General features: G+C 45.7%; 1 protein-coding gene across 5 annotated transcripts in view; it reads left to right on the plus strand.

The window, feature by feature from the left end:
* WIPF1 (WAS/WASL interacting protein family member 1) overlaps window positions 1-24483 on the plus strand; it is a 55466-nt gene that overhangs the window by 29896 nt on the left and 1087 nt on the right. For 4 of the 5 annotated variants that reach the window (XM_081180723.1, XM_081180724.1, XM_081180727.1 and 1 more), the window contains exons 2-7: window positions 11585-11672; window positions 14176-14305; window positions 15893-16051; window positions 18303-19070; window positions 20349-20570; window positions 23056-23169. In XM_081180723.1, coding sequence (XP_081036849.1) covers window positions 11622-11672; window positions 14176-14305; window positions 15893-16051; window positions 18303-19070; window positions 20349-20570; window positions 23056-23169 — 1444 coding nt within the window. In that variant the 5' untranslated portion in view covers window positions 11585-11621. Of the gene's footprint in view, window positions 1-10186; window positions 10314-11584; window positions 11673-14175; window positions 14306-15892; window positions 16052-18302; window positions 19071-20348; window positions 20571-23055; window positions 23170-24483 lie in introns of those variants that run through there. The other variant, XM_081180725.1, reaches the window with a different exon arrangement.

Raw genomic sequence — 24483 nt, forward strand, 5'->3', positions numbered from 1 at the left:
AAGGCAATGGAGAGGGGAGAATTTTTTCATCGGGATCATAGCAAGGGCTTGTTTACCCCTTCCCTCCACTTCTGTAAGCCTGACAAAAATTATCCCCCTTGTGCAGCAGTTTGGACTTCCAAAACGTTCGGAAACCAAAGCGCGGCTTCCGATTGGCTGCAGGAAGCTCCTGCAGCCAGTCGGAAGCCCTGTTGGTCGTTCGGGTTCCAAAGAATGTTCACAAACTGGAACACTCTTGGGTTTCTGGCATTCAGAAGCGAAAACATTTGACTCGCAAGTTGTTTGGGATCCAGGGTACGACTGTACAGTGGACCCTCCAGATATGAATTACCGTATTTTTCGCTCTATAAGACGCACTTTTCCCCTCCTAAAAAAGTAAGGGGAAATGTGTGTGTGTCTTATGGAGCAAATGCAGGCTGCGCAGCTATCCCTGAAGCCAGGAGAACAAGAGGGATCAGTGCGCACCGATCCCTCTTGCTCTCTTGGCTTCAGGGATAGTCGCACGAAGCCTCTTCAGTGCAACGGGAGGAGTGCTCCCCCTTCCCTGAAGAGGCTTGGCATGGCTATCCCAGAAGCCAGAACAGCAAGAGGGATTGCTGCTTTCGCTGCGCAGCAATCCCTCTTGCTGTTCTGACTTCGCTTAGCTGGAGAGGCACTGTGTAGCTTTCCTTCTGCGCAGCGCCTCTTCATTGCTGAAGAGGCGCTACGCAGAGAGGGAAAGCTGCGCAGCGCCCCTTCAGCAAAGCGGGAGGAGAAACGGAGCTCCTTCCATTTCTCCTCCCGCTTTGCTGGAGAGGCGCTGCGCAGGGAGGGAGAGAATTTTTTTTCTTGTTTCTTGACCTCTAAAACTAGGTGCGTCTTATGGTCGGGTGCGTCTTATGGAGCGAAAAATACGGTGAATTCATTCCGGGGGTCCATCCGCAACCTGAAAAGCCCGTAGGCAGAGACGCTGCTTCTGTGCACGCAGCGCAATTGAGCACTTCTGCGCATGTGTGTGGCACACAGAATGCTTCTGCTCATGCGTGCGCAGTGAAACCTGGAAGTATACACTTCCTGGTTTGCCACATTCGTAACCCGAAAGTTACGTATCCAGAGCGGTACATAACTAGAAGGTCCACTGTATTTGACTTTTTTTAAAAAAAACCCCACACACAATGCAAATGGTTTTATTATTTTAAAAGTTAAAAACTTAACTTTCAAATATGTCTTTAAAAGGTATCTTTCATTGGCAGTCATTGCTAAACAATGGCCTTAGTTTTTGAATCCATATGGTGGGGGGCTGGGCCTTACAGCGTTATCCTTTAAAATAGAGAGATGAAAGGTATGTTGCTTATTCCCTCACTTCCCCCCTGCCCCCTTATTTCCTAATTCCCGTGAAGATATGCTCAGCTCCTCTCCTTCCCTTTGTCTGTATTGCGCACAAGCTTGAATACCGAAGCTTGCATGATCTCCCTCCAACCAATAGACTGCAACAGCTGGAAGGTTAGCTGAGGATACAGCTTCACATTAAGAAAATCTCCCTTAACTGGTCAAAGCAGATTCATCATACAGGTGATTTCTCTCTCTCTCTATCGAACACTTAAGGGGGGGGGGAATCATGTAAATTTAGCCAGATTCCTGAAACTGTAATATTTATCCAAAATGTAGTTGCCATACCATGTTGTTAAATGTTCTGGTGGTGAATGTAACACATGGGACAAATTATACAGAGGGCGGCTTTCTTCCTGAAGGCTCTAGTCTACGCCGTGTGGAAAACTCATATAGCTCTCTGTATACTTTTTTCCAGCCAAATGTCTGTATTTCAGGGTCAGCCCAGGCACCACTTTTGATGATGCTAGGAGGGCACGAAATCACAACAGAGGGAGGGAGCACTTAACCTTTGCTCCCGTCAGCTGTTTTTCTACAGCAAAACACTTCTCCCTAACACTTCCTATCCAAATGGGATTCCAGACAAGTTTTTTTAGTTTGCAAAACCATGGAATATGAAACCTTCCAAACTGAAGCACCTTAGAGGAAGGTCCTGATGAAATCGGGGGGGGGGGGTTGAGTTAGTTTCCTTAGGATCAGGTGGTCATTAATGACTGTACAATCTATTCAGGAGCTTTAAGCACCTCCCTCTCTCATCTGGCTGCCTCCCTGTTGCATTTTGAAGAGGAGGAGGAGCTGTGCCCAGGATTTCAGTACCATACTTTAAACATGCCCTGCTGGGCAAAGGCTCTGAAACCGCCATTTCTATTTGCTCTCTTTTTACGTGGATTTCTCGAAAACAAGTCATGCCAGATGAATCATATTTCTTTTTTGATAAAAATTACAAGCTTGGTGGATCAGGGGAATGCTGTGGATGTAGTAGTATATCTTGATTTCCATAAGGCTTTTGACGAAGTCCCTAATGATATTCTTGTGGAGAAGCTGGAAAAATGTGTACTGGATGAGGTAACTGTTAGGTGGATTTGCAACTAGTTGACTGGCTGAATCCAAAGAGTGTTAACTAATGGTTCCTTGTCATCCTGGAAAAATGGGAACAAGTGGGAGGCTGCAGGATTCTGCCATGAGCCGACTGTATTCAACATCTTTATAAACAACTTGTATCAAGGTATTGTAGGGAAGCTAGCCAAATTTGCAGATCACGCCAATCTGGGAGGGGGAGCCATTGCCACAGAATACAGAATCGGGACTCAAGTTGACCTTAAGTCCCGAACAAACAAAATGAATTTCAGTAGGGACAAATGTAAGGTTCTTCACTTAGCCAGCAAGAACCAGCTGCACAACTATAAGGTGGGGAACATCGGGATTGCCAGTAGTACATGTGAAAAGGATCTAGGAGTCTTAACAAGCTTAACAAGCAAGAATGGTGCAGCAGCAAAGAAAGCAAATGCTATTCTTGGCTGCATCAATAGAAGTATAGTGTCCGGGCCAAGGGAAGTACCGGTAATAGTCCCACTGTATTCTGCCTTGGTCAGGCCATACTTGGAGTACTGTGTCCGGTTCTGGGCACCACAATTTAAAGATATTAATAAGATGACATGTGTGCAGAGGAGGGCAACTAAGATTATCAAGGATCTGGAAACCAATCCTTATGAGGAACAGTTGAGGGAATTGGGTATATTTAGTCTAGTAGAGAGAGGACTGAGAGGAGATATAGTTACAGGTAGGTAGCCATGTTGGTCTGCCTACCTGCCATAGTCGAAACAAAAAATAAAAAAATTCCTTCCAGTAGCACCTTAGAGACCAACTAAGTTTGTTATTGGTATGAGCTTTCGTGTGCAGTGCAGGTATCTGAAGAAGTGTGCATGCACACGAAAGCTCATACCAATAACAAACTTAGTTGGTCTCTAAGGTGCTACTGAGAGGAGATGTGATAGCCATTTTAAAATATCGAAAGGGCTGTCACATGGAAGATGGAACAAGCTTGTTTTCTCCTGCTCCGGAGGGTAGGCCCCAAACCAATGGTCCATTTTACAAGAAAGGAGATTGCAGCTGAACATCAGGCCCAATCGCCTTTTAAATCTGGCCCGTGGACGGTCCGGGAATCAGCATGTTTTTATATGAGTAGAATGTGTCCTTTTATTTAAAATGCATCTCTGGGTTATTTGTGGGGCCTGCCTGGTGTTTTTACATTAGTAGGATGTGTGCTTTTATTTAAAACGCATCTCTGGGTTATTTGTGGGGCATAGGAATTCATTCATTCATAGTCCGGCCCCTCACAAGGTCTGAGGGACAGTGGACCAGCCCCCTGCTGAAAAAGTTTGCTGACCACCGGGCCTAGATCCTTTGTAGCACGACTCTTTCACCTTTTTTAACGTACCTCTTTTTGACATGCAGTGCTGGGGGTTTTTTTGCAGTTCCTTTTGCCATGCAGCCACTTCTGTATCTGAAGCCCAGCTATTGCCATTTCTTTTCTCAACAACCGCCATTGCAAGGTTTGCGTGTTAGTTGCTACCTCAATGTGCTGGCAGGCATAACAAATAAGGTTGTCACAGTTTCAGCCCTGTCCAATGAGGCACCCTGAAAGAGGAGTCCTTGTGATGGAACTCCCACCTCCCCATGGCTGGCATGGGAGTTGCTAGGTGCAGCGTCGGGCAGCTGCAGAGAGAGCCCTGCCCTGTTTCCTGTCAATTGCCTTAGGTGTGCAGAAAAAAGCCTCCTTTCTCCTGGGTATATGTGCAGAAGAGTCTGCTACGTGGTGGAGGGTGAGCAGCTGAAAGAGCAGAGTTGCCCTCCATGCACAAAGATGTGCGCTCAACCCTACTGAGATACAGGTAAAACAACTTGCACCTGCAGATGTCATGCAGATTTGTGGAGATGGCTTGTGCAGTCACAGGCCTCCTGTTGAATGTACAGTGGTACAGTGGTGCCTCGCAAGACGAAAAGAATCCGTTCCGCGAGTCTCTTCGTCTTGCGGTTTTTTCGTCTTGCGAAGCAAGCCCATTAGCGGCTTAGCGGCTTAGCGGATCAGCTGATAAGCGATTTAGCGGCTTAGCGGATCAGCTGTTAAGCGGCTTAGCGGATCAGCTGATAAGCGGCTTAGCGGATCAGCTGTTAAGCGGCTTAGCGGCTTAGGATCAGCTGATAAGCGGCTTAGCGGCTTGGGAAAGGGGGGGAGGAAAAAACCCCCGCAGGAACCCACAAGACATTTTCGTCTTGCGAAGCAAGCCCATAGGAAATTCGTTTTGCGAAGCACCTCCAAAACGGAAAACCCTTTCGTCTAGCGGGTTTTCCGTCTTGCGAGGCATTTGTCTTGCGGGGCACCACTGTACCTCGGGTTATGTACTTAATTCGTTCCAGAGGTCCGTTCTTAACCTGAAACTGTTCTTAACCTGAAGCACCACTTTAGCTAATGGGGCCTCCTGCTGCCGCCGCGCCGCCGGAGCACGATTTCTGTTCTCATCCTGAAGCAAAGTTCTTAACCCGAGGTACTATTTCTGGGTTAGCCGAGTCTGTAACCTGAAGCGGATGTAACCTGAAGCGTATGTAACCCGAGGTACCACTGTAATTGGGAGTAACCAAGTGGGTGCCACTGTGGGTTAAACCACAGAGCCTAGGACTTGCCGATCAGAAGGTCGGCGGTTCGAATCCCCACGACGGGGTGAGCTCCCGTTGCTCAGTCCCTGCTCCTGCCAACCTAGCAGTTCGAAAGCACGTCAAAGTGCAAGTAGATAAATAGGTACCGCTCCGGCGGGAAGGTAAACGGCGTTTCCGTGCGCTGCTCTGGTTCACCAGAAGCGGCTTAGTCATGCTGGCCACATGACCCGGAAGCTGTACGCCCACTCCCTCGGCCAGTAAAGCGAGATGAGCGCCGCAACCCCAGTGTTGGTCACGACTGGACCTAATGGTCAGGGGTCCCTTTACCTTTTAAGTAACCTGTGGCCCTCCTGGTGTTGTTTGCCTTCAGTGCCAGACAGCACAATCCAGTACAGCTGATGGTCAGGGATGGTTAGAGTTGTCATCTAGCAACACCTGAAGGGTGATACACAGGTTCCCCACTTCTGATGTAGCCCCTTCACAGTGAAGCCATGAAGCATCCGCCTTGCAAGGCAGAGGGGAACTGTGTCACCACGTATGCAACCTCTGGCTGCTGCAAGCAGTTTCTCACCATGCCGTGCTAGATAGGGGCCAGCATGTGGGGGGCGGGAACCCTGGCATTGCTGAAGACCATTGAAATCAGCTGTATGTTTGCAGAAAGCCATTGTTAACAACACCTGTAAGCTTATGCCGTTGAACACCGCAGGGCAGAATTATTTAGACACTGATTTAGACTTCCTGGGAGTACTGCTGCCATTTTATTTGGAAATGTTGACAGGAAAACTGGTGCTTGTGCAGTGTGCGAAGGCCACAATGGGATGGGGGGAGACCATCTCCACCCCCATCTTTCAGCCCGGACATTGAGGTCCAGCTCCAAGGGCCTTCTGGCGGTTCCCTCACTGCAAGAAGTGAAGCTACAGGGAACCAGTCAGCGGGCCTTTTCGGTAGTGGCGTCCACCCTGTGGAACACCCTCCCACGAGATGTCAAGGAAATAAACAACTATCTGACTTTTAGACGGCATCTGAAGACGGCCCTGTTTAGGGAAGTTTTGTATGTTTGATGTTTTATCATGTTTTTAATATTCTGTGGGGAGCTGCCCAGATGGGCAGGGTATAAATATATTATTATTATTATTATTATTATTATTATTATTATTATTATTATTATTATTATTACCCAGCTCTAGTTCAGGCTCAATAGAAAGAGAGAACAAGTAAGGAAATGATATTTGGTGTCATACTGTCTTTTAATTTGTTTGGAAGCCACCCATAGTGGTTGTGGTGACCCAGTCAGATTAATTAGGTGACTAATTAATTAATTAATTAATTAATGGTGTTGATTACTGGGGCCTGGGGCCATTGTTGTTCCCTTAGATCTACAGAGGTATAGTTGCAGTGCACATGACGTAGTTACTTCTATTTCAGCCGATGCCCTCAATATGAGGTCTCCGTTGGAATGTATCTGGGGAGATTGTTGGACTGTTTTGGTTCACCTGTTTAAGCAGCAAGAGCCCGTCTTGCAGAAGAGCAAAGTGTACTCCTGACGGCAATAAAGAGCAGGATCTACTTTTAAGGCTATTGCCCTGCCATCATATCTGCTGGAACTTTTAATTGTGCATGCAAATGGGTAGTTACTTTGTTTACCAGCACTCGGCATGTGCCTCCTCGTCCTTTAACAGCCCGACAAATGCCATTTTTTCACTGCGTTAAACTTCAGTAGACTCGTCGAGCTCACCATTTGCACAGGCATGCGAGAGCTTAGAAAGGGGCCTCGCGGGCCAAAGATGGGGACCATATGGCCCTCCAGGGGTGTGACTGGACTACAACTCCCATCCTCCTTTGCCATTGGCCATGCTGGCTGGAGCTGATGGGAGCTGCTCACAGTGCAATGGCAAATCCAAGCCAGCCAATTGTGCTTGAGAAGGGTGTCGTGAGAATCATGGCCAAGGGTAGCAAGGAATTTGCATTCTATGAAAGCAAACTGTTGTGTTAGGAAAGTTCACCTACAGAAACTTGTTGTTGTTGTTTAGTCGTTTCCAACTCTTCGTGACCCCATGGACCAGAGCGCGCCAGGCACTCCTGTTTTCCACTTCCTCCTGCAGTTTGGTCAAACTCATGTTAGTAGCTTCGAGAACACTGTCCAGCCATCTCGTCCTCTGTAGTCCCCTTCTCCTTGTGCCCTCAATCTTTCCCAACATCAGGGTCTTTTCCAGGGAGTCTTCTCTTCTCATGAGGTGGCCAAAGTACTGGAGCCTCAGCTTCAGGATCTGTCCTTCCAGTGAGCACTCAGGGCTCAGAATGGATAGGTTTGATCTTTTTGCAGTCCATGGGACTCTCAATAGTCTCCTCCAGCACCATAATTCAAAAGCATCAATTCTTCAGTGATCAGCCTTCTTTATGGTCCAGCTCTCACTTCCATACATCACTACTGGGAAAACCATAGCTTTAACTATACGGACCTTTGTCGGCAAGGTGATGTCTCTGCTTTTTAAGATGCTGTCTAGGGTTGTCATTGCTTTTCTCCCAAGAAGCATGCATCTTTTAATTTCGTGACTGCTGTCACCATCTACAGTGATCATGGAGCCCAAGAAAGTAAAATCTCACAGTAACTAGCATTGGAGAAAAACGTAAAGGAACTACCAGAAAACATAATACTGAAAGGAGAAAACATAACAAGAAAGCAGATTCCAACTAGACATCAGGAATAACTTTCTGACAGTAAGAGCTGTTAGACAGTGGAACCAGTGTTAGAAACTGAGATGTGAAAGCTAGGAGCTAAATGGCAGCTTAAACCTAGGTTATAGGCACAACTACAAAATTTCTAGGTGCGCTTTTTTGTGACAAGAATACAAAGCTGAAAATGAATGAACCGCAGCTAAAATTCATGTTCATTTTTCACATGGTCTAGTCCTTCCCCTGCCCACCCCCCCTAATGTACTTAAGAGGGTCTTTCCTCCAGTCTTCAATAACCTACTATATTCTGTATAAAGTCATTCCAAATATCATTGTATCCATGGCAACATATGAAGGGACGCGGGTGGCGCTGTGGGTTAAACCACAGAGCCTAGGACTTGCCGATCAGAAGTTCGGCTGTTCGAATCTCCGCGATGAGGTGAGCTCTTGTTGCTCGGTCCCTGCTCCTGCCAACCTAGCAGTTCGAAAGCACGTCAAAGTGCAAGTAGATAAATAGGTACCGCTCCGGCAGGAAGGTAAACGGCGTTTCCGTGCGCTGCTCTGGTTCGCCAGAAGCGGCTTCGTCATGCTGGCCACATGACCCGGAAGCTGTGCACCGGCTCCCTTGGCCAATAAAGCGAGATGAGTGCCGCAACCCCAGAGTCAGTCACGACTGTACCTAATGGTCAGGGGTCCCTTTACCTTTACCTTTATGAACGGATAGCTTATAGACTCAGGCTTCCTTCTTCATTACTTCACTTGAGTTGATGAATCTGTTCAACACTTGACTCCCTTCCTCTTCCATCTCTCTCTGTATATACATGCATACACACAGAGCAACTTAACTAGACTTTAGACTGCTTTTTTTAGTGTCAGGGAGCAGAAACAGTGGGCAGGAAAATGCCCACTCTTAAACTTTTGACTTAATTTCTCTCTCTACGCCCCCCCACCCCACCCCGGCTAAGTTCTATCAGCCTTATGGGTTTTTTTGTTTTTGTTAATCCTACGCTGCCATTTAGTCTTCCTCTTTTTCTCTGCTTGGAGATTAATCGTGCAGGAAATGAGTAAAACCTCCAAGAGCTGCCTGCTACTGCGGTCCATCTACATTTTAAGTGTCTCTAGAATGGCTGCTTTAAAATGGCTGATTAGGTACATGCTGTCGACTTAAGTCTACAGAGGCCGCCACGTGAAAGACCGACTGATATATAACGCAAGGGGATTTATGAGCATGTTAATAATTTAGGAGTTGAGGTATCTGAAATGTTTTTAAATTATTAAGTATGAGGGAAGCATAAAAGAAAGCAGGCCTCCCCATTTATTAATTAATCATACTTTTCCTTCAAGGGAAGTATAATAATTAATGGTCAAGGATGATGGGAATTGTTGACCGGCAACATTTGAGGGTCACAGATTCCCTGCCCCACCTCTAAGCTCTCTAATCAGCAAAAATAGTTTTTAACATCATAGACCCTTGTAACATTCATAAAATTATAGAATTGTAGAGTTGGAAGGGACCTGAGTGTCATCTAGTCTAACCCCCTCCAATGAAGGAATATGCAGCTGCCCCATATGGGAACCCTCCAATTTTTAAAAAAACAGAGCAATCTACTGATTTTGGTGAGACGAGCCTGCCTAATTTTCTTGTCATAATCTTAATACCTATTTTTTATCCCGTTCATGAAAGCTCATCTCTGAAAACCTAGAGATGAGGCAATGCATCCTCAGCTTTAAAATACTTTCCCCCCTCCCGAAATGAATCCTTAAACAATATACCTGAAGGAGCGTCTTCACCCCCATTGTTCTGCCCGGACACTGAGGTCCAGCTCCAAGGGCCTTCTGGCAGTTCCCTCACTGAGAGAAGCCAAGTTACAGGGAACCAGGCAGAGGGCCTTCTCGGTAGTGGCACCTGCCGTGTGGAACGTCCTCCATCAGATGTCAAGGAAATAAACAACTATCTGACTATTAGAAGACATCTGAAGGCAGCCCTGTTTAGGAAAGTTTTTAATGTTTGATATTTTATTGTGTTTTTAATATCCTGTTGGGAGCCGCCCAGAGTGGCGGGAGAGGCCCGGCCAGATGGGCAGGGTATAAGTAATAAATTATATTATTATTATTATTATTATTATTATTATTATTATTATTATTATTATTCTAGTTGGTGGGTAATCTTCATTCCGTATCAAGTTGTTCAGTCTTGCTGAAAATTCACACAAAAATCCTAACCCCGATTTGCTTCTGGCAATTAAATAAGAAGCCTCTTATCATTCTGACTGAAATGGTTAAGCCTGAGAAAAGAACTAATATAGCTAAGGTTTTTTAAAATTAATTTTTAAGGCAAGAAATGGTTGGCTGTATGACACAGAACTCCACAGGCCACTGCAGCTGTGGAAAAAGAAGAAGCTGTTGAACAGGATGATTGTGGTTTGCTGTGAGAACTTAATTTTCCTGTTGACCATTTTTGAACAGGAAGTTGAACAAATTTTAGTGCTACAGATTCTGATCTTTAGGTGTAAAATGCTCACAGGGAGAATAGCATCTGTTTTGCTGCAGTGATGAGCGTTGCAACGTGCACAACTCTGGAGTAGTTCGGAAATTCGGCCGATGGTTACGTGACCTAAGTATATATTTTTAGATTATTATTGTCATTGACCTTTTGAAGCTGTAGTTAGAAAAAGTGTTTTTTAAATCCTGAAAGCAGATTTCCCCCCTCCCCTTCTTCTATTGTTTTGTAGTAGTCAATCTTTAAAGTGTTTCTGTAATTGTTTTCTTTCTTCATTGGGTGAGAGAGTGAGGGAGAATGGATGGCAAAGCTATTGGGACAGATAATATGAAATTATATTAGCTGGAAGTGACTGCAGGTAATGTTGTGTCCTCTCCCCACCTCTCAATAAAAAATACCTTCTCAGGCATTTACTTCTAGAGAAGTATCTTGGGATCTTAAAATTCCTCTGGACACAGAGTGGGGGTGGAGCACTATAGGAAGCACAAAATCTTTAGTTGGAGCAGGGAAGAAGTGATTCAGTTGTTTCCAGTACCACCCTTCCAAAATAATTGAGTGCAAAAACACATTGGTACAGTATTTGAGTCCCCCCCCCATTGAATTTCTCTCCTGCCGCACCCCAAAGTAATGAGCGATCACGGTTGCTGTTACCTAGAGCATGTTTTATTTATTCTTCCTGGCTTTCTGCTTCTGAGGTTGCAGTACTAAACCATGTATATTTTGAATAAGAGAGTTGAATTTCTCCACAAATGCTCTTTCCTCACTTTCTGCCACTCTTCTGGCAGGCTAAGTACCAATACCCCCCTCCCCTTTTTAGCCCCCGTTCTTTTATTCATTAATTTATTCGTTTTCTATCCCACCCTTCTTCTAAGGAGGTCTTTTCTAAGGTGGTCTTTTCCATGTATTTTAGTCTCCTGTCAGGTCCATACATTTGGCAGAGAGACAGAATTGTAGTGTTGCAAGGGACCCCTGAGGGTCATCTATCCCAACCCCCTGAAATGCAGGAATCTCTTGTCCAATGTGAGGCTCGGACCCACAACCCTGAGATGAAGAATCCCCATTCTCTTTTTAAGTTCTTCTGTCTCGTTCCTTATCGACCTGCTTGCTTGATTTGACAAAATATCAGATTTTCAGTCATTCTTGTGAGGTCCAAGGCTATAATAGCATCATGATTTTAATTATTCTGAAGGGCCTTTTCTCTTTAAAAAGCTGTGTACCACCCAAGAGGGTGGTATGTCTGTTGCCTAAAACGTTGAGGTTTTTGTTATTTCAGTTGTTGCGGCTGAGATTTGTCATTATCTATGCATTTACTAATGTGTAAGGAGGGGACTGCCCCTCAGCAGAGCATTTCTGAGAAGTTACAAAATGGTGTTTTTTTCCCCTTGACAGGTTTCACAGTGATAGAAGAACGTTTTAGGTTTAAACCATGCCTGTCCCTCCTCCTCCAGCTCCTCCCCCTCCTCCAACACTTCCCTTGGTAAGTCTCAGCTTTTTTATTTTAAAATTTGTATGGGGATAAACCACCACTATCTATTGTATGGGTCAATGAAAATGAAGCCAAGGTCTTAGCCAGTGTGGTGTAGTGGTTAGAGAGTTGGACTAAGACTCAGGAGAGCTGGGTTCTAATCCTCAGTCATCCTTGGTGTCTGAACCTGAACTATAAATCATAAAATTAAAAACTGATGAATCCAAATAGGAATTGAACTGATTTTTAAAAATATTTTTAATAGGTTGACTCCTTACTTGTAATCTGCATCCTCGGGAGTTATTATGATGTGCACAACATTTAGGAAAAGGAGTAGGAATCTAGTGCAGGAATGTTGCACGTGATTTTACACTTGGGGAAAACATGCTTATTTAGTGGAATTCTGAAGAGGCGTGAGTCAACTTCTGGAACATCTGGAGAAATTTGAGCTGTTTCATGTTGCTCATACAAAATATTTTCTTTTTCTATTAAACTTTTTTTTAAAAAAAAAGATGTGTGTGCTTCTGCTAACAAAAGATAATTCAAAACTTTATAGCAATCATGGCAGATTTTAAATATGGAGCCTGTAAAATTGGAATGGCTCTTTGATCAGAATTCTTTAAGCGCTTTTAATAAAAAGCATTATAAGAAACTGTTTTATTCCCTTCGAAATATATCCAGGAAATCCTGTGTTTGGATATTGGAAGTGTTTGCCTCTATCTGGAAAATGACTCTCTTTGTGCAAACGAACTGTGCGTCTGTTTCCAAGACAGCAAACTTAAAGTGTCTCTTCTTTACTGACTTAAATACTGACTTAATTATGAACAAGTTTTTAAAAAACACACATGAAGCAGACATTCAGGGCTGCTATACACTTTGCATCCACAGATGTATGTCTGAAAGTCCCAGCTTATCCCTGGTTCTTGGTGTTTAACACATGTTTAGGGGTGCACCCCTGCCCTGCACACGCTGACCTGTTTCATACAGGATTAAAGGGGTGGTGACAGGTAACATCAGTCCTACTGCATGCCTTGGCATTTCCTGCACGTTTGCCAGGTTCTGACATCGGGCCAGAGCCATTCTCACATGTTATGTTGGGGAAGTAAAGTCCAACAGTGACTGTCCCAGCTAATTGTCACAGAATCAGCAGTGCTATGCAGAACAGCATCCATGTTTGGGAAAGGTTTGTGGCTCGGTCGTACAGCATCTGCTTTCAGTCCCTAGGATCTCGTTGTCTACGACTAGGGCCCTTCAGGATTTAACCTCCAGTCGGGCCTGTAAGACAGAGCTATTCCACCTGGCCTTTAATTTGAATTCAGCCTGATCTTTTATTTCCCTTCTCTTCCGTCCCCCTCCCCTTTTATGAAGATCATCCGCTCTGAGACCCCACAGCTAATTCCCCCCTGGCCTCCTCGCTGGCCCAAGTAGGACCAATTCAGCCAGCTAGCCCTGGGGATTATCTAATGCTTATTTCCCCTAAGTTGATTTTTGAATTTTATTGTTATTCATGTTTTTATACTGTATTTTATGCTGCTGTTATAATTAAGTGTTTTAAATTTGTTGTTAGCCGCCCTGAGCCCGGTTTTTGAACCGGGAAGGGCGGGGTATAAATAAAAAATTATTATTTATTATTATTTATTATTGTCCTGGAGAGCAGCCGCCAATCAGAGTAGATGAATCATAGCATTGCAGAGTTGGAAGGGACCATGAGGGCCATCTTGTCCAACCCCCTGCAATGCAGGAATATTTTACCCAGTGTGGGACTCGAACCCACAACCCTGAGATTAAGAGTGGGGGTGGACTTGTTGACCCTTGGAGTCCCTTCCAGCTCTGTGATTCTATGCTGTACCGACTGGTGTGGCTCTGTATAAGGCCAGTTCCTGTTGGTAGAAAAAATGAAACACAACTGGGTCTGGAGGGATGCTGTGCCTGAAGGAAAATGGCTGCTTTTCTTAAAAAGATAATAATTAAATAGTCATGCCCTACCTTTCTTTCTGAACCAGACTGACATACAGCTGTCAATTAAGGGAAACTAGTTGGGAAAGGTCATTGCACAAACATTTAAGGAGTCATCCATGTGGAAAGAAGTACAAAAACGATAATGTTGCAAACAATTGGTTTTGTATCTTCTGCCCCATATAGACATTTTGTATTTAAACCATATAACATATGCCCACCATGTGATATTGTGAACACCAGAAATGGTGGGCTGGGGCAGCGCTGCTCTGCTATCTTCCCGACAGGTGGGTGGCTGTTTCATATTGGGGGGGGGGGGAGAGAGATGACAGGCCAGGAGGGAGTTTGGCATGGTGTAAACGCACCGGCAGAGCCAAAATCGGCACTGCTGGTGGTCTGATTTGGTATTCAAACAGCTATCTATCTGATTTGCAAAAAAATAGTTGGGTAACTATTGACTCTGAGGTGTAAAAGAAAGGTGATTCCTACACCATGCATCATTGGGACTTAAATGCATCTTTCCTTGTTCGTCTTCATAATTAGTATCATTCCTTTGCAGGCGAATACAGAAAAGCCGAGCTTAAACAGATCAGAGCAAGCAGGGCGAAATGCTCTTCTCTCCGATATTACCAAAGGGAAGAAACTTAAGAAGGCTGTTACCAATGACAGGAGTGCCCCAGTCTTCGAAAGTAAGCATACTTCTGTGTCTTTCAGTGGGTTATCTGTGCAGAATACTTTCTACACCACTAGCCAGACGTCTTGAAGCTGTGAAATGCGTAGGGTTTTCCTCTGTGGTTCTGAATGTATGCATGTAAAGGCTGCGTACACCTGGCAATTTAAAGTGGATTTGACGCACCCCATGTGTGCATATTTCTTGTGTTGTCTATATAACATTGTCCTCATCCACATGGTAGTCTGCACTTTCCCTTCATTCCCTGGTGGTTTTTCTGATCCATGGATAATGTGAGGGCGAAAAATCCATCCTAATATTTCAAATGGGTGTACCAAGGTGTGCGCAGGATTATGCCTGGAGTGGTTTTACTGGGGTGGCATCTATCACCATACTGTCTGCCTCTGTTGGCTAGATGCAAACATCCTGCTGTTTTTTGCAAGTCTGGTATATTGGAAAATATGTGTTTCAATTTTTATTTTCATTTTTAAGAAAACAACCACATTGTACAGGTAAATAAATACCTGTGTGCATGCCCACAATGGACCTCAGGTTTCTGGAATGCAGGGTGGGTGAGGAAGTACTAATTTGGGGGCATGGAAAACAGCACACAGTAGTGTGGATGGGAAATATTCAGAGTTCAATTGAAAGCACTCATGTATGCAGAAAAGTGCATGCAGAAAAACCAGCTCCGTGTGATCCACATGTGCAGTGCCACTCTGTTATGTACACAGCCCAAAACTTGAATGGCCTTGACTTATCCTAGACCAGGCCTGGGGAACCACTGGCCTTCCAGATGTTGTTGGACTCCAACTCCCATCAGCCCCAGCTGCTCCTTGGGGCATGATCAGTCGCTGTTTTATTTAAAGCAGCTACCAATAACCTACAGATCCTGTTAGGATGTGAAGACCTTTCTATATTCTCCCAGGCTTTTTACAAAGTGTTTTGTTTTGTTTTTGAAGTTCCTTGCATCTTTTAAAACCCTCTGTCACTACTCCGGGTTTTAATTGCACAATCTTTATTCTGCTTTAGATTTTAGGTATTGATCTGTTTTACAGTTGTAACCTTGATTGCGCATCACCCCTAAGTTATTGGGTAGTATGGATGGGTAGAACAATCAACCATTTCACGTGGGGGTTCCGTTCCCGCCCCCCCCACGCATGTCGGTGGGATGCCCCGCCCTGTTACGCTGTGCACCACCCGTTTACGGGTCACTTCCTGGTTCAACAAGGTGCACACATGCCTGATCGCAGGCCCTCCCTTCGTGTGCATGTCAGTTGGTCATTACTTGTAAGTACATTTTTTTTAAAATACAGTGGTACCTCGGGTTAAGTACTTAATTCATTCCAGAGGTCCGTTCTTAACCTGAAACTGTTCTTAACCTGAAGCACCACTTTAGCTAATGGGGCCTCCTGCTGCCGCTGGAGCACGATTTCTGTTCTCATCCTGAAGCAAAGTTCTTAACCTGAAGCAATATTTCTGGGTTAGCGGAGTCTGTAACCTGAAGCGTATGTAACCTGAAGCGTATGTAACCCGAGGTACCACTGTAATAATAATAATTATGGTGTTTAAATGCTCTCCCTCCCCTCCCATGCTGTCTCTGCAGAACCTAAAGGGTCCAGTGGTGGAGGTGGCTTCACGAGCAGCAGCAGCAGCAGTGGTGGTGGTGGTGGCGGAGGCAGCTATGGTGGAGGAGGACCACCTGGTTTAGGAGGTCTGTTCCAGGCAGGGATGCCCAAACTCCGATCTGCAAACAGGGATAACGGTAAGCCAAACAGGGATATACATTCAGTGGCGCACAGAATATTGCACTTGGCATCCTTGCTTACCCAACGCGAGGAAAGGCCAAATATGAATATAACAAATCCATCCTGGGTGCTTTGTCTCTCTCTCTCTCACTTACACACACACACACACACACACACACACACACACACACACACACACTGGAACAGCAGTGCTATTGACTGACTGGCTTTCTTGGTGCCAATCAGGCCAGAATGGAGGTTTCATTTGATAATGCCTTCTCAGGAATGAGTGCTGCTTGTTACAAGATGCATAGAACCTTTTCTCACCTGAAATCCAGGCGCTCTTCACTGCCCCCTGAACCCCCTTTTCCACTCGTCCCAGTCTGCCACCTTTTCTGTTCTTCTCTCCCCTTCCCTCCAAATAAGTATGGAAATTGCGTGCAGCATCACTTTCCAGTGTGAACACAGCAGCCAAGTAAACTGCAAAGCACCTGCCTTTTATGCCAAGACCCACAAACAGATCTTCTTTTTCTCCTCGCCTACTCGGTGGTCTGCCTCCCTACCTTGAAAGCTGTATCATAGGCAAATACTTCTTTCTGCCCTCCCTCCTACAGCTCTAGCTTATTTTATTCTTTATCACATTTGCATCTTACCCTTGATTCGTGCAGCTTGGGGGTTTAGGTGTGAGGGCACCTTATTTTAATCTCATAGCAATTCTGGGAAGGTTGATTCAGCTGACTTGCTATTATTAATTAAATTGGTATACCACCATATACCTGCAGCTCTCACGGCAGTTCACAAGATAAAATCACAATAGAAAAACACAAAATAATGTACATAACAAAAACAAAAACAACCCAATAATCCTCCCTCCCCAAAACATTTGGAGTCACCCAGTCGTGGGCGTAGCCAGGATTTTTGTTGGCGGGACAAGATTTTTGTGGGGGGGCAGAACTGAGCCATCTGCAACATGATGGTCAGTTAGTTAAGTGCTGTTATTTATTTACTTAATGGGGGGCAGCTGCCCCTCCCTGCCTCCCCCCAGCTACGCCCATGCACCTAGTATAGGCATAGGCAAACTCCAGCCCTCCAGATGTTTGGGACTACATTTCCCATCATCCCTGACCACTGGTTCTGTTAGCTAGGGAAGATGGGAATTGTAGTCCCAAACATCTGAAGGGCCGGAGTTTGCCTATGCCTGACCTAGTAAGTTGCATGACCGAGCAGAGGTTTGAACTCTGCTTCCCTCAGTATTACTTAAGCCACTAGACCGATTGCTTCTCCAGTATAGACTGACTTAGATAGATTATGAATAGCATATATTATTGGTAACATGCTATTAACCCATGTCTGTGGCAGAAAGGGAGAATGTGTGTTTGGCAATGCTGGCATTAAATACATCCATTTTGTCTCTGTTTGTACGGCTGGTTTATCTAGCGCAGCAATATTTTTATTATATTTATTTAAAACATGGCTATACCACCCATCATGGGGAAAAGAGAGTTTTCCCAGGATGGCTTACAATTAAATTCAAAATGCAAAATGATGCTGTAAAAGTCACCTTACAGAGCAGAGAGGCTTCCAAAAGGAATAACAGTATGCATTCTGCACTGTGAAATAAAGTTTCCTTGATTCATGGTTGCATTCATGGGTCAGAGAACAAGCTGGAGTGGCTGAGGCAGGTCAGATTTGTACTTTCCTGATTGCAGGCGTCTCCCATAAGGCTTGGATGTAGCGGTGCTGGTTAAAAGTGCATGAGGAGGTCTTTCAGCCTGTGTTTGATACAACACAGTCTTTCAGAGCTGGTATTATCTGTTGTGTCACAGGCTATTTATGGCTCTCCTCTTAATCTCACGGCACTTAACAAGCCCGAGTTTTTCTGTGAGACTGCCTCTTCTAGACAAATGCAAGTAACCGGACAGAAGAGAAATTCCTTCTGCCACCCCAAATATACGTAAATTGCATTGAGCCAGAGCTATTTTTGCAGGGCTGTCGGTCAAGTAGGGAATATACCATCCAGGATACATTGCTTACCAAACAGCATGAAGAAAATGGAGCATGCTTTGCATACGCGCTGACAGCGGTCATCCTCTGTTGGATTTTTAATTTTTTGAAGAGATCTGCAGTCCTTAAGCCTTCCTTGGATGCTACCGTTCACTTTGCAGTAAATATTTGCATATATTGCGGCAATACGTACGGGGCTCAAAATCCATCCTTTTCCGTGTGGTTTCGGTTCTGTATGACAAACTGATTTCTTTCCATTCTCAGATTCTCCAGGAAGCAGGGCTCCAGTGTTCCCACCGGGAGGAAAAGCAACGTCGGCAAAGCCCTTTTCACCCCCAGGTGGTGCAGGACGGTTTGCAGGCCCTTCTCCCGGGCAAAGAACTGCCGTGCCAGAGCCACAGAGGAGCCGAATGCCTCCACCGAGACCTGACCCTGGTTCCAGGGCCGATATGGGCGCTCCTCCCGTGCCAAATACTCCAAGACCTGTCCCATCAACGCTGTACAACCGAGGACCCCCTCCTGTGCCCGGAGCCAGCAGGCAAGTCAGCTTAGGCCTCACACCTCCGCCTTTCCCCGGAAATCGATTCGGAGGGTCCCTCCGCCAGTCGTCGCAAGGGGGTCATCCTCCTCCTTTCGCAAACAGGCCTCCTCTTCCTCCGGCCCCAGGCAGGCCGACAGAAGACAAGCCTCCGCCGCCGCCGCCCCCAGCAGGAAGCAGGCCACCTCTCAACCGGGAAGCTTCCTTGCCACCGCCTCCTCCACCTCAAAACAACAGGCCTCCGGTTCCTTCCACGCCTCGGCCATCCTTTGGCTCTCCGCTCCCTCCTCCACCACCTCCAAGCAGGCCAGGCCCGCCTCTGGTTCCACCGACGTCTGGCGGAAACGATGAGATGCCGCGGCTTCCGCAGAGGAATATATCGCTAGCGTGTCCTTCTCCGCCGAGCCTGCCTGGTTCCTGTCGCTCTGGACCTCTCCCTCCGCCACCAGGAGAGAGGCCGCCACCTCCTGTCAGAGACCCGCCCAGCAGATCAGGTGAGGCTCCCTGTGTTCTTCCACCGACGACACGAATGCCATAACACATACAGTCATACCACATGTTACGTTCTTTCAGGATATGTCCTGCAGCGACCCGGAAGTGCCAGAAAGGGTTACTTCCGGGTTCGCCCCATGCGCAGATGCGCAAAATGATGCCATGCGCAGAAGCGGCGAATCGCAACCCACACGTGCACAGACGCGGGTTGGGTTCTTTTCATGTTGCGAACGGGCCTCCAGAATGGTTCCCGTTCGCAACCAGAGGTACCACTGTAATGCAAACATTGGGGTGAAGTGAGAGGGGGGCGTAATAGCAGTGTATAAAATTTAGCACGGCGGTGTGTGAAATTTTGTGTGTTGTGTAGCTAGAGAATTTTCCATGGATCTTCCAAATTGCTGTTAAGATACCTTTGCTTCAAGCGAGAAGTTAGAAAGCTAATACAGAAAGACAGCAAATACCCTCCTCTATGCTTATAGATAAATGGCCTCTTGTTCCTTATGTGTAGGATGTTCTCGAGTATGTCTCTGGTATGTTCTATGGTGTGAGTCATACCTTTCAGAATAAGAAAGGGCAATGGGCCCCTGTTTCGAAATGGGGTGGGTGGGGGTGGAATGCCGCTGCTGATTGCTTCCAGTATACCTGAAGGAGCGTCTCCACCCCCATTGTTCAGCCCAGATGCTGAGGTCCAGCTCCGAGGGTCTTCTGGCAGTTCCCTCACTGCAAGAAGTGAGGTCACAGGGAACCAGGCAGAGGGCCTTTTCGGGAATGGCACCTGCCCTGTGGAACACCCTCCCATCAGATGTCAAGGAAATAAACAACTATCTGACTTTTAGAAGACATCTGAAGGCAGCCCTGTTTAGGGAAGTTTTTAATGTTTGATATTTTTTCACATTTTTAATGTTCTGTTGGGAGCCGCCCAGAGTGGCTGGAGAAACCCAGCCAGATGGGCTGGGTATGAATTATTACAGTGGTACCTAGGGTTAAGAACTTAATTCGTTCCGGAGGTCTGTTCTTAACCTGAAACTGTTCTTAACCTGAAGCACCACTTTAGCTAATGGGGCCTCCTGCTGCCACTGCGCCGCCCTTGCACGATTTCTGTTCTCATCCTGAAGCAAAGTTCTTAACCCAAGGTAATATTTCTGGGTTAGCGGAGTCTGTAACATGAAGCGTATGTAACCTGAAGCATATGTAACCCAAGGTACCACTGTATTATTATTATTATTATTATTATTATTATTATTATTATTATTATTATTCCTTTGTTCTTTCATATCCAGGACCCCTTCCTCCACCTCCGCCGCCAATAAGCAGAAACGGTAGCACTTCACGGGCTTTGCCAGCTACCCCACAGCTTCCTTCCAGAGGCGGGCTTGATAAACACAGAGGCGGACCACTTCCTCCTCCACTTCCTCCTGACAGGCCTGCTTCTGGAGCGCCTCCCCCACCACCGCCACCTTCGTCCGCCATGCGAAACGGTTTCCAGGATTCTTCATGCGATGGTGTGTGTTAAGTTGTGGGTGAACATATCAGACGACATAGCGATTCTTCAAACAGCTCTTTTTTATTCAGAGGCATAACAGAACTGAACTGAAGGGTTCAGTCAGCCTGCTTATATAGAGCTCCAGTACACGTAACTGTAACAATTTTGCTAAAACTATCCATTCACTGGACGTCACTTTCGATCCCTTATTTGCATAACTAGCTACAGTATCCCCCTGCTGGCCCAGGGTGAGAACTTCAGTACATAACAGTGTGTGTGGCATTCACCCTGCATTCCCAATGCGCAGATCGGGATTGCGTGCGCCCAGCGACTTCTGTGAATTAAGCAGAACATCTGCAAGAATCCTTGCATGTACAGTTGCTCGTGGGGAGGGTTTTTCTCTCCGTCTGGGTGGAACCCAGGGTTTCCTTCAGAGAGGGAGAGAACTCCATCCAGTCACGTGGGAGACAGCTCTCCACTGCTGTACATGGAAGAATTTGCAATTTTGCTCTTCTGCCCTCTTGATATGCTCTTTTGCAGTGCTTTTTTTGTGTGTGTGAGTAAAAGAGGTGTCGGCACTCACCATGAAGTTGTTAACAGCAAGTGCCACACTTTTAACATTTGGTGGAATACGGTGCCAGTATCCCTAGAAAACAATAACTTCTTCCAACACCTATATGTCTGGTTATTTTCAAAAACTTAGAAAAAGTGGAGTTACCCAATTTATCAGGAATTAACTGCATAAACACTGTAATATTGTGGGCATGGGCGTAGGCGGGGGGGGAGGGGAGCAGTTTCCCCCCTAAATCCTCAAAAAGCATTAAAAATACTTAAGAAATTGAGGTTCTGCCCCCCATGTCCTCTCTTTGGGAGGAATTTTACATTTTTAAAACTATTATTATTAGTAGTAGTAGTATTATATTTTGGCAAAGTAATAATCATACAAAAATAATCATAAAAATTTGCACCCTACCACCAACTGCATTCCATTGTAACTATACAACCTCCCAAGATTTTTACATGTTAAAGGAAGTGTCTTTGATCTCCCAAAAACAAGCTTAGCAACTTTTTGAGACGTTCTTGCAGGGGGTGGGGTGGGTGAGGAGCTCAACGCCTGTTTAATGCTTCAGTGCAAACGTTTTATAATTTGCTACCAAAATTGAGGTAGTCCTTAATTATTTTTTTCTCAGGCTACAAATTCTTAAAATGGAGCAAACCTGTTCCTGTGCCAGTTAAAAAAATCATAGACCATTTGTAATGCTTTTTTTACTCAAGTACCTACCTTTTGAAGAGGACTTAGTTAACTGCAAGGATTTTAAAGGAGCCATTCCCACACGCTTGCAAGCGGTGACATTTTGATAACACCAACACTGCAAGAATGTTGTTTGGGTCCCAGGTATTGTAGAATGATACTAGGGGTGTGCACCCGATTCGGATGAATCCTGAGGTCAAGTGGGATGTCTTGGACAGATTTTTGGCTTGTCAGAAGTGAAGCGGGATTTGTATGAGGTAGCACAAATCAAATCGGAGGCCCCTGGAAAACTCCCATCTTTTAGTTGGGTGGGGTAGAATGCGTGCGCCCTTTTTGTGTTAATGCAGATGAGCACTTTTAGTTAGTAATGCTTTTTCCCCTATCTTTTTTATTTGGTGTTGTATTATTATTATTTACCGATTAAATTTGTATACCACCCTATACCCATAGGCTTCGGAGCAGTTCGCAGGATAAAATTACAATATAAAAACACAAAATACATAATAAAAACAAAAACAAAAACAACCCAACAACCGGCCCCCCCCAGCACATTTCAAAGGGGCATTGGTTGACAATCAACCAAAGGTCTTCTTAAAGAGGGGTGTTTTCGCCTAGCAACCAAAAAATGTATATTGATGGCACCAGGCAAACCTCCCTGCAGAAAGCATTGCACAAATGGGGAGCCACTGCAGAAAAGGCCTGTATCCTTCAGGGCCACTGCACTGGGATGAGATTTGGAGGCCTTCTTTACAGTGGCTCTAGTCCAAAATGTGGTGATTGTGGTGGACTCAGGTTCAATGCTTGGCTGTTGGCCTGTAGTGTCCCTCAAAGTTCTGTCCTGTCCCTCCCCACCCCCACCCCCCGCTCTTTTAAGAAAGGTGGTCCTGAATTTTAGGGTTCAGTGACACCAGTGTGCGTATGACACCCAGCTCCCTCTCTCCTTTCCATCTAAATCTGAGGAAGCTTTCTCAGTGCTGTTTCAGTGTCTGGTGTCGGTAACTGACTGGATGAAATTAATACTTATTCCCGGCAAGACAGAAGTGTGTTCCTGGTCAGTCAAAAGGCACAGGTCAGGAAATAGAGATTCAGCCCCATGCTGCTTAGGCTTGCACTCCCCTGAAAACACAGATGCGCAGCTAAGGTGTGCTGGATTCAGCCCTGAGCCTCGATGCCCAGGTTTTGGCGGTCGCCTATATATAATATGACATTGCAGAAACTTCTACAAAGCCTGTTATTGTTGTGTTTTCTCCAGATGAGTGGGAGAGCAGATTTTCCTTCCATCCTATGTCTGACCTGCCACCTCCAGAGCCGTATGTGCCAATGAACAAAAGCTACCCCAGTAAACTAGCAAGGAATGACAACAGAAGTAAGTATTCTTTCACGAGGTGCTTGGTAGCAGAGCATTTGGGGAGCAATCACGGAGGTTATATAAAAAGGGCTTTGAGCACTCAGAAATGACTACGTACGTGTGAAAGATCGTTCATGTTATTAAATGACACACCTAAATTGCACAAGTGACCATGTGGGGGTACTCCTAGACCCTGTATTTAATGGCTTTGGACTGTATTTAGTTGTGTCGTTCCACTCATGGAAGGCTCTCTGATCTAGAAGAGGCTTCCATGAACAGAAGGGAAACCGGGGCAACTTTAGTCAGTTTTCCCTCTGAAAACATCTCCCTTTCCCAAATCTGTACTAGCTTGTGGTGGTGAGAGGAGGCCTTAAACATGAGTCCCAGTTTGGATAATGTTGTTGTTTAGTCGTGTCCGACTCTTCATGACCCCATGGACAGGAGCACGTCAGGCACTCCTGTCTTCCACTGCCTCCCGCAGTTTGCTCAAACTCATGCTGGTAGCTTCCAGAACATTATCCAACCACCTCGTCCTTCTCCTTGTGCCCTCCATCTTTCCCAACATCAGGGTCTTTTCCAGGGAGATTTCTCTTCTCATGAGGTGGCCAAAGTATTGGAGCCTCAGCTTCCGGATCTGTCCTTCCAGTGAGCACTCAGGGCTGATTTCCTTCAGAATGGATATGTTTGATCTTCTTGCAGTCCATGGGACTCTCAAGAGTCTCCTCCAGTACCATAATTCAAAAGCATCAATTCTTCGCTGATCAGCCTTCTTTATGGTCCAGCTCTCACTTCCATACATCACTGCTGGGAAAACCATAGCCTGGGAAAACTATACAGACCTTTGTTGGCAAGGTGATGTCTCTGCTTTCTGCTTTTGGATAATACGCTAAGTCAAACCATGGTTTATCTTAGCATGGTAGCAAAAAGGACTGGGGAGGGCCAAAATGGCTGAGCTTCTCCTCTCCAGGAGTCCACCAGTTTGCATGGCCTTGCTAAGCCATGTGGCTTAGCATGTGGTGTGAGCCAGGCCATGTGCAGTTTACATTTTTCATTAAAATTAGGTTGGAGTAGATACAGTGGACGCTTGGGTTGCGAACGTGATCTGTGTGAAATGCACGTTCACTACCCGCAGCGTTCACAACCCGCAGCTGCGCGTCTGTACATACTGCGATTTGACGCTTCTGCGCAAAGCGCGATTTAGCACTTCTGCGCATGCGCAACTGCCGCAACCTGGAAGTAACCCGTTCCGGTACTTCCAGGTTTCGGCGGTCCGTAACCAAAAAAAAGGCAACCTGAAGTGTCTGTAACCCGAGGTATGACTGTAGTGGATTT

The sequence above is a fragment of the Podarcis bocagei genome, assembly GCF_964188305.1.
Source record: "Podarcis bocagei genome assembly, chromosome: 1".
NCBI lineage: Eukaryota > Metazoa > Chordata > Lepidosauria > Squamata > Lacertidae > Podarcis > Podarcis bocagei.